This window comes from Camelus dromedarius, chromosome 9 (assembly GCF_036321535.1).
Source record: "Camelus dromedarius isolate mCamDro1 chromosome 9, mCamDro1.pat, whole genome shotgun sequence".
Lineage (NCBI taxonomy): Eukaryota > Metazoa > Chordata > Mammalia > Artiodactyla > Camelidae > Camelus > Camelus dromedarius.
Window position 1 is genome coordinate 67,012,478 of NC_087444.1, and position 12,999 is coordinate 67,025,476.

At 39.2% G+C, this 12,999-nt stretch overlaps 1 protein-coding gene across 1 annotated transcript in view; it reads left to right on the plus strand.

Moving 5' to 3' along the window:
* The window catches only part of ZNF383 (zinc finger protein 383), a 49,536-nt gene extending 44,075 nt beyond the window's left edge, over nt 1-5,461 (plus strand). The window contains exon 6 of the mRNA XM_064489638.1: nt 109-5,461. Within this exon, the coding sequence (XP_064345708.1) occupies nt 109-836 (728 nt within the window). The 3' untranslated portion in view covers nt 837-5,461. The remainder of the gene's footprint in view (nt 1-108) is intronic.
* The last annotated feature ends 7,538 nt before the right edge of the window (nt 5,462-12,999 follow it).

The window sequence follows — 12,999 nt, forward strand, 5'->3', positions numbered from 1 at the left end:
AGCACCGTGCAGCCTCAGGCAAAACCCCTGCTCACTTGCATCATCTAATTTTCTTTGTCCCAGGAGTCAGGGATGAGAATGATGGGATTCTCTCTTGGCGAGTATCTCCAGGAGAAAAACCCTGTAGCTGTCCCCAGAGTGGCCAAGACTTCAGCCGGCTCAGAAAGCTTGTAATTCACCAGCGAACGCAGAAGGGAAAGAAGCTCTCACCATGTGACGAGTGTGGAGGAGCCTTCAGTGAAAGGACAACAGACCTTAACTTTCCTGTGCCCCTCCCAGGGGAAAAGCTCCACCACTGTGTGGAGTGGTCCAGAGTCTTCAACTCAGGATCTGCTCTGAGAAGGCACAAGAAGGACCACATGGGAAAGAAAGCTCACACGTGTGAGGAATGTGGGAAGGACTTCAGCCACAGCTCCAGCCTCTCCATCCACCAGCAGGTACACACGGGTGAGAAGCCCTACAGATGTGGTGTGTGCGGGAGGGACTTCAGCCGCAGCTCCAACCTCTCTATCCACCAGCGCATCCACACAGGGGAGAAACCCTTCAGGTGCCGTGACTGTGGCAAGGACTTCAGCTGCAGGGCAGCCCTGCAGATCCACCAGAGGGTCCACACGGGAGAGCGACCCTACAGGTGTGCTGCTTGTAGGAGGAACTTCAGACATCACTCAGCCCTCAAGAGGCACCAGAGGGTGCACACAGGGGAGAAGCCCTGTCCTTGTGCTGTGTGTGGGGAGGGCTTCAGTCAGAGAGTCCACCTGCAGACGCACCAGAAGACGCACTGTAGGGAGATGCGTCCAGGATTGGGCTCCGCGCATGCAGGTGCCTTCCAGAGCTGAGGGAATGCCAGGGCGTGGGAGCAGAGGTGCATGGCATGGATCAGGCTTAATGGTCCATGGTGCTTTTTAGTGTGTACCCAGAAAGGAACAGAGATTATGTGTGCCAGTTGATAAATTTTCACATAGTGAACACACCTGTGTCCAGCACTTGGCAGGAGAAATGGAACATTCCCAGCCCTCCCAAAAGACCCCTACTAGTTGCCCCTTTCCATTCACGACCCCACAGAGGGAATCACCGTCCTGACTTGTAAAACCACAGATTAGTTTTGCAAGTTCTAGAATATCATATAAGTGGAATTATATAGTATATAATCTTTGATGTAGGGAGATTTATTCACTTAACATCTGCAAGAATCATTCATGTCGTTGCACGTATTTAGAAGTTTAATTTTATTATGTAGTAGTATTCCATTGTATGAATGAACCACTGTTTGTCCATTCATCTGTTGATGCACGTTTACATTTGGGTTATTTCCAGGTTTTGGTTGTTGTAAATAAAGTTGCTGTGAATATTTGGTACACATCTTTGTGTACAAATATTCTTTAGTTTCTCTTGGGTATATACTTAGGAGTAGAATTGATGGGTATACCAAAACTTTTTTAAAAACTGAGCTTATTAAAATCCAAAAATACATGATTAATTTTCACTACATATCAATATACATATTATGTCATCAAATAGTAATGCCTTGTACATTGGATTTTTACTTATACTTGGAAATTTTCAAACAAACGTAGACATGGAACAGTATATCAAACACACATATCCCCATCACCTAGCTTCAATAATAAATTCAGGATAAATTCTGTTTTCCCTGTTCCACCTTCCCTCACACACAATTCTGAGGTAATTTAAAGCAAATCATAGACTAGGATATTGTGCCATCTGTAAATACTTTAGATCTTCAAAAAAAAAGATGTATTAAAAATTTTCTTTCATAGAATCACTCTTTTGCTTTAAAATTTTTTATATTGAAGTGAAATTTAGATAACATAAAATTCACTGTTTTAAACATTTCAGAATGTACGTTTTAGTAGTTTTTAGTACATTCACAACATTTTGCAACCATCACCACTGTCTAATTCTGGAGGGTTTTCATCAGGCCAAAAAGATCCTCCATTACTATTTATCATTCTTCATTCTCTCCTTCCCCCAGCCTGTGGCAACCACCAATATACTTTCTGTCTGTATAGATTTACCTTTTCTGGGCATTTCATATTTATGGAATCAGACAATATGTAGCCTCTTATATCTGGCTTCTTTGAGTTAGCATAATGTTTTCAAGGTGCATCTTTGTTCACATATCAGTACTTCATTGCTTTTTTACGGCTGAACAGCATTTCATTGTATGGATAGACAGCATTTCAGAATCAGTTCTTTAGCTGATGGACATTTGGGTTTTACTTTGTGGCTTTTTTGAATAATACTACTATGAACATTCATGTACAAGTTTTTCATTGAGCATATGCTTTTTAATTCTCTCGGGTATTTATGGATAGGAGTTGGGAGAGTGGGTCATATGGTAATTCTGTTTAACTGCTTGAGGAACTGCTGAATTGTTTTCCATAGCAGTTGTACCATTTTACTTTTGCCACCAGCAATGTATGAGAGTTCCAGTTTCTCCACATCCTCACCAACACTTGTCATTTCCCATTTGTCTGCTTTGTTTTTAATCATAGCCATGCTAGTGTCTGTGAAGTGGTATCTTATTGTGGTTTTGATTTATTACATTTTCCTAATTACTGATGATTTGAATTTCTTTTTATGAATTTATTGGCCATTTGTATATCTTCTTTAGAGAAATGTCTATTTAAGTCATCTGGGACTGTCTTGACATTTCTCCTCCTTTTCTTGAAGGATAGTTTTACTGGATATAGAAATCTTGGTTATGATCTTATAATCCTTTTTATTTCTGTAAGGTCAGTAGTAATGTCCCCACTTTCATTCATGATATTAGTAACTTGAGTTTTCTTTTTTCCTTAGTCTATTTAAAGGTTTATCAATTTTGCTGATCTTTTCAAGGAACTAACATTTGGTTCTGTTGATTCTCTATTATTTTTCTTTTCTCTATTTTATTTGTATCCTTTCTAATATTTATCATTGCCTTCCTTCTGCTTACTTTATGTTTATTTGGTATTTTTTCTAGTTCCTTAAGGTAGAAGTTTAGGTTATTGATTTGAGATCTTTTTAATGTAGCATTTTACAGCTATAGATTTCCCTCTGAGTACTGCATTAGCTGCAGCCCATACCTTTTGTTGTGTTTTGTTGTTGTTGTTGTTGTTGTTGTTGTTAATTGAAGTATAGTCAGTTTACAATGTTGTGTTAATTTCTGGTATACAGTATAGTGATTCATTTATACATATATATAAATATATATACTCCTTTTCATGTTCTTTTTCATTATAGGCCATTACAAGATATTATAGTTCCCTGTGCTATACAGTAGGACGTTGTTGTTTGTCTATTTTATGTATAGTAGTATCTGCTGTTGTGTTGTGTTTTCATTTTCATTCATCTCAAAGTATTTTCTAAATTCTATCATGATTTTTTTCTTTGATCCCCTGGTTGTTTGAGAGAGTGGATTTAATTGCCATTTAGATGTGAATTTTCAAATTTCCTTCTGCTATTAATTTTTAATTTCATTCCATTTTGGTCAAAGAAAATACTTCGTATGGTTTCAGAGTTTATATATTTATTGAGACTAGTTTTGTGGCCTAATATATGGTCTACCCTGATGAATATTCCATATATACTTGATAAGAGTGTTTATTCTAATGTTGTTGGGTGGAGTGTTTTGTATATGTCTGTTTGGTCTAGTTGTAGTTGTTTTTTGATTCATATAGAATCAAGATGAGTTATAGACCAAAATTATACTAATACTGACTTTTATATTTACCTGTGTAGTCACCTTTATTGGTATTCTTTATCTCTTCATGTGGATTTGAGTTGTCTAGTGCCGTTTCATTTCAGCCTGAAGGGCTTTCTTTAGCACTTTCTAAAGGGCATGTCAATACTGATGAACTTTCTCAGTTTTAATTCATCTGGGGCTATCATGACAATTTCTCTTCCTTTTTTTGATTTTTTTTTTAATATTTTACCAAATATAGAAATCTTGGCTGACAGTTTTGGTTTTTCTTTTTCAACACTTTGAATGTGTCATCCCACTCTTTCTGGCCTTCATGGTTTCTAATGAGAAATCAGCTGTTAATCTTGTTAATATTCTTTGTACATTTTGCCGCTTTAAATATTCTATCTTTGGCTTTTGGCAGTATGATTATAATTTATCTGTGTGTGAATCGCTTTCAGTGTATCCTAATGAGGAGTTTCTTGAGATTCTTAGATGTGTAGATCATTATTTTCAAATATTCTTTCTTCCCCTCCCCTTATCCAGTTTGGAATTACCATTTTTGAGTATGTTTGAATGCTTGAAATTGTCCCACAGACCTCAGGCTCTATTCATTTTTTTTTTTTTTTTTTTGTCTTTTTGCTCCTCAGACTAGATAATTTCATTTGACTTGTCTTCAAGTTTGCCAGTTTTTTTTTTCTGCCTGTTCAACTCTACTATTGAATCTTCTAGTGAATTTTTCATTTCAATTATTTTATTTTTCTGCTCTAAATTCTCAGTTTGACTCCTGTATATAATTTTTTTTTCTTTATTGATATTTTCTTTTTGGTGAGAAATTGTTCTCATGGTTTCCTTTAGCTCTTTGAACATATATATAAGTAATTCATTTCAGGTCTTTTTGTGTTAGATCTAATGTCTGAGCTTCCTCAGGGACAGTTTCTGTTTCTTTTCCCAGTATATGAACTATACTATTTTTTGCATGCTTTTTTTGTAGTTTTTTCTTGAAAACCAGATATCTTGAATATAATAATGTGGCAAGTCTGAAAATCACATTTGCCCCTTTCCCCTGGGTTTATTTTTGGTTCTTGTTACAGTTGATATGACTAGTTTGTTTAGTGACTTAACTGATTTTATAGAATCAAGTATATTGTTTTTCATTTTCAAATATCTGTTCCATTGTCTTGTGTTGAGCTAGCAATTTGACCAAGATTTCTTTTGCCTGGAACCAAAGATAATCACCCAGTCTTTGCTGATGTACTGTATCTGTGTTTGGCATACCTTCAGACTTAGTTAGGCAAGTTGCAACTGTGTCTTGGCCTTCACTTCCTCCTTGCACAGAGCCTGAAGATCAGCCAGAAGTGAAAGTTTAGGACTTTATCTGTTAAAAACTCATATAGATATAAATAGAAGGCTATTTATTGAAATACTAGTTTTGGTGATAAAAAAGTACTTTGACATCTTAAATTATATGTAATTTATATGACACATATATATGTGGGATATATATAGGGATGTGTGTGTGTGTGTGTGTGTGTGTGTGTGTGTGTGTATACATATATATAGTCATATTATCCTGTCATTATATCCTGTCATATAATGGAAAATACTTTAACTCTTACAAGGAATGAGTTTGCTCTTTATCTACTGTCCTGATGTGTTTCATGGTAAACTGCTATATGAAAAAGTAAAATGGTTTATAATAAAATAATGAAAACAAGAAACCTGGTATATACTTTTGTATGTTTTCAAATACTTACATGAATCCTGGAGAACATTGTGGAAAGACGTTCATTATCTTGTTAACATTGGAACTGGGTCAGAGGGTGGGACTGGAGGGGGAATACTGATTTTTCCATATAGAATTAAATAGATGGAGGAAGAAAACTGATTTTTAAATGCCTGAAGGGATTGGGAAAAAGAAGGAAAAAAAAAAGAATCCAAAATATATCATAGTGACAATATATCATAGCAATGTATCATAGTGACAATGCTTGTGGACTTGGAAGCCAGACCTTGTGGGTACAAAACCTTGCTTTCCACTTGCTTTGTTACATTGATAAAGCCTTCTAGTGCCTATTCTGGTTTTAATTTCCACATGAAAAATGTGAATTATTGTACTTACATCTTTTTTCAGGATGAAATGGTAAACTCCATTGTTACAATCAGTGTAAAATAACTGCACATAGGCCTGGCACATAATTGTTCAAATCATTTTTACTATTACTATTATTTTTAATTAAAAAAATTTTTTATTGAAGTATAGTCAATTATAATTTGTCAGTCTCTGTTGTACAGCACAGTGTCCTAGTCATGCATACACATACATATGTTCATTTTCATATTTTTCCATTAAAAGGTATTACAAGATATTGAACATTGTTCCCTGTGCTATACAAAAGAAACTTTTAAAAATATATTTTTATATATAGTGGCTAACATTTGTAAATCTCAAACTCCCCAACTCCCCTCCCACTCCCTTTCCCTGGTAACCATAAGACTGTTTACTAAGTCTGTGAGTCTGTTTCTGTTTTGTACATGAGTCCATAGTGTCTTTTTTTTTTTTTTGGATTACATATATGAGTGATATCATATGGTATTTTTATTTCTCTTTCTGGCTTACTTCACTTAGAATGATCTCTAGGTTCATCCATGGTGCTGCTGCAAATGGCATTATTTTATTCTTTTTTATGGCAGAGTAGTATTCCATTGTATAAATATACTACAACTTCTCTATCCAGTCGTCTGTCAGTGGACATTTAGGTTGCTTCCATGTCTTGGCTATTGTATATAATGCTGCTATGAACATTGGGATGCATGTATCTTTTTGCATTAGAGTTCCCTCCTGATAGACACCCAGAAGTGGGATTGCAGTTACTTAACAACAACAAAAATCCAATCCAAAAATGGGCAGAAGATTTAACACGCATTTCTCCAGTGAAGACATACAATTGGCCAATACACTTGAAAAAATGCCCAATATCACTAATTATCAGAAATGCAAATCAAAACTACAATGAGGTATCACCTCACACAAGTCAGAATGGCCATCATTCAAAAGTCTATGAAGGATTAATGCTGGAAAGGGTGTGGAGAAAAGGGAACCCTCCTACACTGCTGGTGGGAATGTAGTTTGGTGCAGCCATTATGGAAAACAGTATGGAGAGTCCTCAAAAAACTAACAATAGACTTACCATGTGATCCTACTATGACTACTATTGTTGATTCAATAGAAGAATGTGCTGAGTAGTTGGATGGAAAGACAAAGATTCTTAGGATAGGAAAATAAATTTAAAGAAATTTTCAGCTGTGTGCTGTGCAACCTGCCCCTGGGTTTGGTTTAGCAAAGGGGCCCTTCACTGAAAGCATCTGTTTGATTTCTTGCATTAATGTTTCCCCTGTCCACTTCACTTTATTATGATTTATTAGCCCATTAATAATGAGACCTGCTGTGGGCAAAGTCGGGTCTCGTAGCACCCAGACAAGGCTGGAGAGTCTCCAGCACCGGGTGCAAATCTTGGAGAAAGCAGCCAACAACGCAAGCGTTGACTGTAAAGTCCGGGTGGGCTGCCCAGTGCAGGAATCCTGGGGCTGAGACCCGCAAGAAACCTTTTGGTAAAGTTTGTTGGGGTGTCCGCCCCAAACTTTTCTCATTGCTCAACGGGAGGCGAAACTTCCCCTCCCTTGCACATCCATTGGCTAATAGCTCAGTCTGTATTTGGAGATGCGGGCATTCTTTCCTTCCGCCTCCCCGTTGCCTGGAAACGGAGTCCAGTCTATTAACATTTGATTGTTTCCCGTTGGCCATGGTTTCCGGAAGCTCGCCCGCATTCGGAGCCACCGGCAAGCGCGCGGCCAGCAGACGTAGCCCTGGCAGGCCGTGCTGAACCTGGTTCCGAAGCCGTGGGTTGTCCCGGCAAGGCCGGCAAGGCCGCGGGACTGGGGACGCTGGGGGACTGCGCGGCGAGAAGTCCTCCAGGTTGGTTGCGCGCTTGGGAGGTCGGCTCTCACGGCGGGAACTGGGACTCGGGCTCCGAACCCGAGGGGTAAACTCCGAGCTGCGGCCGGGCCTTTCCTCTTTCCAGCCGTCGTTGGTGGGCGGCCCAGCCCCTTGGGCTGATTCTCAGGGTTTCCCAGCCTCCGGCTCGCAGAGTCTCGGGATTAAAGATGAAAACGGGGATTTTTCAGGCCACTCCGGTAAAACACCTTTTTAGTTTTTGGTGAGGTTTGTTTTTTGGGGTTTTTTGTTTGTTTGTTTGTTTGTTTCCGGAACGCCCTCCTGGAGGAGTTGGCCGAGGGGTTCAGATTTATTAAATAAGTTCCTGGTTTAGAGTGTGTTAATAGTGTAGCGCCCCAACCTTTTTGGGGGGGGCGGGGAGGTAATTAGATTTATTTATTTATTCTTAACAGAGGTACTGGGGGTTGAACCCAAGACTTAATGCATGCTAAGCAAGCTCTCTACCACTGAGCTATATCCTCCCCCAAACCCCGACCTTTTAAAAATCCTATTCTTGCTAGCTGTATTATTTAGTGGAATGTCTTGTGATGAAGGCAGCCAGTTACAGTGACTTTGGGATTTTTGTTCTTGTTAATAAAACAAAATTTTAGTTTCGGTTGTCCTAACAACTTCTCCAGCTTCATAAAATCATTTATTTTGAGAAATTGCTGTGAAAGTCACAGCAGGTTAGTTTGGAATTTTTTTCTTTTAAAGTAAAATAAGTTCTTGATTTTGAAATCTTGGTATTAGTAATGATTCCCAGTTCCTTTAAATTCTTATTTTTGGGGAGATGAATAGGGAATGGCTTTTGTGAAAGGAACAGCCAGTTAAGGTTTGGGGATTTTGTTTCGTTTAAAAAATGTAATCCTGGTTTTGACTCTTTTAATAATGGTTATAACACCACCTTCACAGCTCCTTTAAAATGTTCCTAGGTAGATAGATCTCATTTTCGTAAGATTTATTTCATAGGCTTGGATGAGAGACCTCATGTGGGCTTTAGATCCCTGTCTTCATGAAGAATGGATATTTGGGGTTTTATAAAGCAGCCCTCACACTCTTCATAGGCCTTGTCCTTAATTCTCAACATCCCTCTGCCCCTGACATTGTCCTGAAAATTAAACTAAGTTTTTGTCATTACATGAGAGCTGCAGAAATATACAGCACTAGCCACTGTCTCCCCCTGATACATCTCCACATCTTTGTACTGAATCCATTCCTCAAATGGGTGCCCCTTTTCTTGGATGCCTGGAAACCATGATTGGATCTCTCTCTGACCTTCCTACTGAGTTCATCCTTTTCTCTCCTCTCTCTTTTCTTGTCCAAACTTAAGTTAGTGACCCTCAGCCCCTTTATGACTAGCCTTTTGATGCCTTTGGCTCCATCTGACTCACTCAGGAGTTCTTCCTCCCAGTTCCATGAGCCAGGTTTTAGAGGAGCATGAGAAAGTCTCGTCTAAATTTTCATCTTCCTCTAATTGAAATGGAGTATTTCTTTCCAGCCTGAATGTAGGCCCGCTGGGTATGGAGCTTTGTGGGGACATCACAGCAGCTTTTATGTCATAATACAGCATCTCCAAGTAGTCTTAGGGTTATCACAGCTTCCTGATGACGGTTCCCAATGACAGCCTGCCACTCAGTGTTGTTACAAATGTGTTAAGGTGGCTGGGCCAGGGACTGTGCTGCGTAAGATATTACACCCAAGTTTAGTGGCCTAAGCAATTTATTATGCTCATGGATTCTGTAGGGATCAAGAACTGAGACGGGACCCAAGTGTGACCAGCTTGTCTCTGTTCCACAATGTCTGTGGCCTTAGCAGGGAAGACTCAACTGCTAGAGGCTAGAACCATCTGGAGATTCATTCTCTCATGTCTAGTGCCAGGGCTGGATGTTTGGAAGCCTGGGCTCAGCTGGGACTGTCCTTTGAAGTGCCTACACGTGACTTCTCCATTTGGCCTTGGCTCCCTCAGAGCCTGGCAGTCTCAAGGTAGCCAGACTTATCACATGGCACGAGACTCCAAAGGTGGGTGTTGTAGTGATCAGAGTGGAAGCTGCATGGTCTTTTGTGACAGCCTTGTAAGTTACATAGAATCACTTCTGTACTCTGTGGGTTACAAACAACAGATCTACTCAGAGTCAAGGAGACAGATAGAAGGAGTGTCAAGCGATGTGCAACTATTTAAAAAATAACTGCTACAGTGACATGCCTATTAATACATCAAAAAATTTAAATATTGTGATAGCTGCATTTCCATGTAGTTGTTTGAAATCCTACAAATTTCTGTTAATTGAAGTATAGTTGGTTTAGAATGTTATGTTAATTTCTAGTTTGAAGGCCTACGAATTTATGTCATGCAATTTATAGCATTATTCGGAAAAGGATTCAAAGGATTCAAGGACTTTCTCAGATGTAAGAAGGATCTAAGACATAGAACGGGCTCAGGCTCCTTCCTGAGATTTGAGGTGCAGTTTCTGCCCTGGTTTTATTGCTCAGGGCAGGATTTCTCATTTGTCTTGGACACTGCAGTGGTTGTTTTGGAAGTTGGTCTGTGACCTTTTTTTGAGTAGGTGGAGAGGTCTGATTTCCTTTTGTTTTTCTCACCTCATTAGAGGTTAGGAGCTTCTTTTCTAGCCCTGTTCCTCTGTCTTGGATGCATTTGAAGGCAAGTTTCCTTGTAAGCCAATCTTTGGACTCATTTTGCTGGTTTTGCCAAATGGCATTTTCATTCTCGTATTATGTTCCCATTCTTTGACCATTCATCAGCTTATAAATGTGTTTACTTTCCTGGGTTTTCATTTTCTTATTTTTCTTCTGTCATGTCTAGCTCACAGAGCAAATGCCAACCAAGAAGAATAACTTGAGGGATGTGGAGAGATACTTTCTTTGTACTTATCACCAAATGAGGTTGATTTTTAGTTTTTGAGCTTATGTGTCTCCTCAAAGCCTGCGACATTATGCGGTAAACCAGAGACTGACACATTGTAACTTACTATTCTTCAGTAGAAAAATTAAAATTTAAAAATTAAAAAAAAACACAAATAAAACACTAGATTTAAGTAGAATGTGTTTTTCTTTAAACATAATCCAGAGGGAAAAGATCAAAGTCCCTTAGAAATCAGGGCAGAAATTCCAAAGTGTCTCTTTCCCTCTTTCCCCATAGTATGGCTGGAATGTGGGTTCCCTTCCTTGTCCCACTCCCACAAAAGACATGAGGCCACAGACTACAGTGCTAATGAGAGATGGAGGAACTGTGGGCAAAAGAGTCTGATCACTCATTCAGACACACAGATGCATGTGTCACCTCCTGGTGTCGCCCCACTGGATAAGTGCTTCTCCAGATGCAGCTTATTTTTTTCAGTTGAAACATCCAGTCTGTGTGGTACCTGCTGATCTGGGTGTGACCTGGTGTCACAGTGATAAAAGAGACAATGACCCTAACAGGTTAATGGCCCTTCAGCCTGTGTGTAGGTAACTGGGAGACAGTATATGTATTATTAATCTATGTCTGAGTCACCTGTGATGGTTTTGTTATTTTTTACATAAACTGTTGAGAATGTCTTAATAATTTTATAGAGAAACTACTAGCCACTCTAAAATCTTTCCATTTCTTGGTCTAGAGCTGGGACTGGACCTCTCAGCAGCAAGGAGTGCTGAAGGTCAGAGTGAAAAAAGCAGTACTTCCTTTTAAACCTCTCATCTATCTTTCTCTTCCAGTTCCTTCTCTTTCTTATTTTTTTAATGCACATATTTTTAAGTACTTGGAGACCCTTAGCATGATGGTAATTAAACTGGGTTTGTACTTTTTCATTGGAGAATTTAGCCCATTTTTGCTTATTATCATAACTAATATGTTCAGTTGTACTTTGATCATATTTCATGCATTCACTCATTCACATTGGACCATGTTTTCTTTGCTTTGATTTTCTCTGATAGTCGATAGCATATAGCCAATATTTAGTTTTAATAAGTAGTTAATTTTATACTTTTTTTTTGTGGGGGGAGGTAATTAGGTTTTTTATTTGCTTGCTTTTTTAATGGAGGTACTGGGGATTGAGCCCAGGACCTCGTGCATGCTAGTCATGCAGGCATGCACTCTACCACTGAGCTATAACCTCCCCCACACTTTTCAAAAATATCTTTGATTTCACATTTTCTGTAATTATTAAATACAAAATTAATAAAAGAACTTTAGATTATTTTCTTTGAGCTATCAATTGACTTAGACACTTTTCCCATTTTTTTTATGTGTCTTTCTTGAAGGATCTCCAAAGCTTTGAGACACCAGCTGAGTGTCCTGCAATTCAGCTCAATTCTGACACTGTCTACTCAGAGGTAGCATCAGTTTCCACAGGTTAAGGGCTTAGTCCTACAAGACTGCTCCCCACTCCTCCCACTCAGGATGCCAGTCAGAAGTCCAGGTTGTCACCTGGGCTTCTGATCAACTGGCTATAGATTTGCGGGTCCAATGACCCCCTCCACTGGTTCATTTAATTTGCTAGAGTGGCTCACAGGATTCAGAAAAACATTTTACTTACTTATCACCAATAAGGGTATAACTTAGTAACAGCCAGTTGGAAGAGATGCACAGGACAAGGTAGGGAAGAGTGGTGCAGAGGTTTCATGCTCTCTGACTGAACCATTCTCCCCGAATCTCCACCAGCCTGGAAGCTCAACAAACCCTATCCTTTTCAGGTTTTGCAGAGGCTTCATTACATAGGTATGGTTGATTAAATCATTGTTCACTGGCAGTTGATTCAACTTTTAGCCCCTGTCCCCTCCCTGGAAGGGAGAAAGGGGAGAAAATTTCCAGAGTCCCATCATCACCTGACCTGCTGTTATATTATGCTTGATTTATTATAATCTATCAGCCGGGGTCTCTCTTCACTGACTGTACACACATGTCTACACATAGGGATTTGGATTATCTCAGGATCCCACCTCCTAGCCCCATCCCCCATCCCTTCTCTGACACTTTTCAGTTCTTCCATTTCATTTGTGCCCCTTAGAGCCCCATGCCTGACTTTGGTGCCCATTGAGTTCTTTAACAAGCATTCCACATTCATGGATATGAAATCCTTGGCAAGGTGCACCACCAGGACTGGAATGAGTTCGCAGGCAACTGCTCTTTCCTAAATATCTGTCCAGTGGAAGACACCGATATTAACATGCAAACCTTGTTTTTCACTTCTCCAGGCAAAGGCATATTGGAAGAGATTCTAGATTCAAAGAGTAATCTTTGAATATCTGCATTATTGATAGGTCTTGGAGGTGCCTTAAGGGTGGGGCTTTACGTGGGATGGTTATCAGGAAATTGTGGATATTAAGG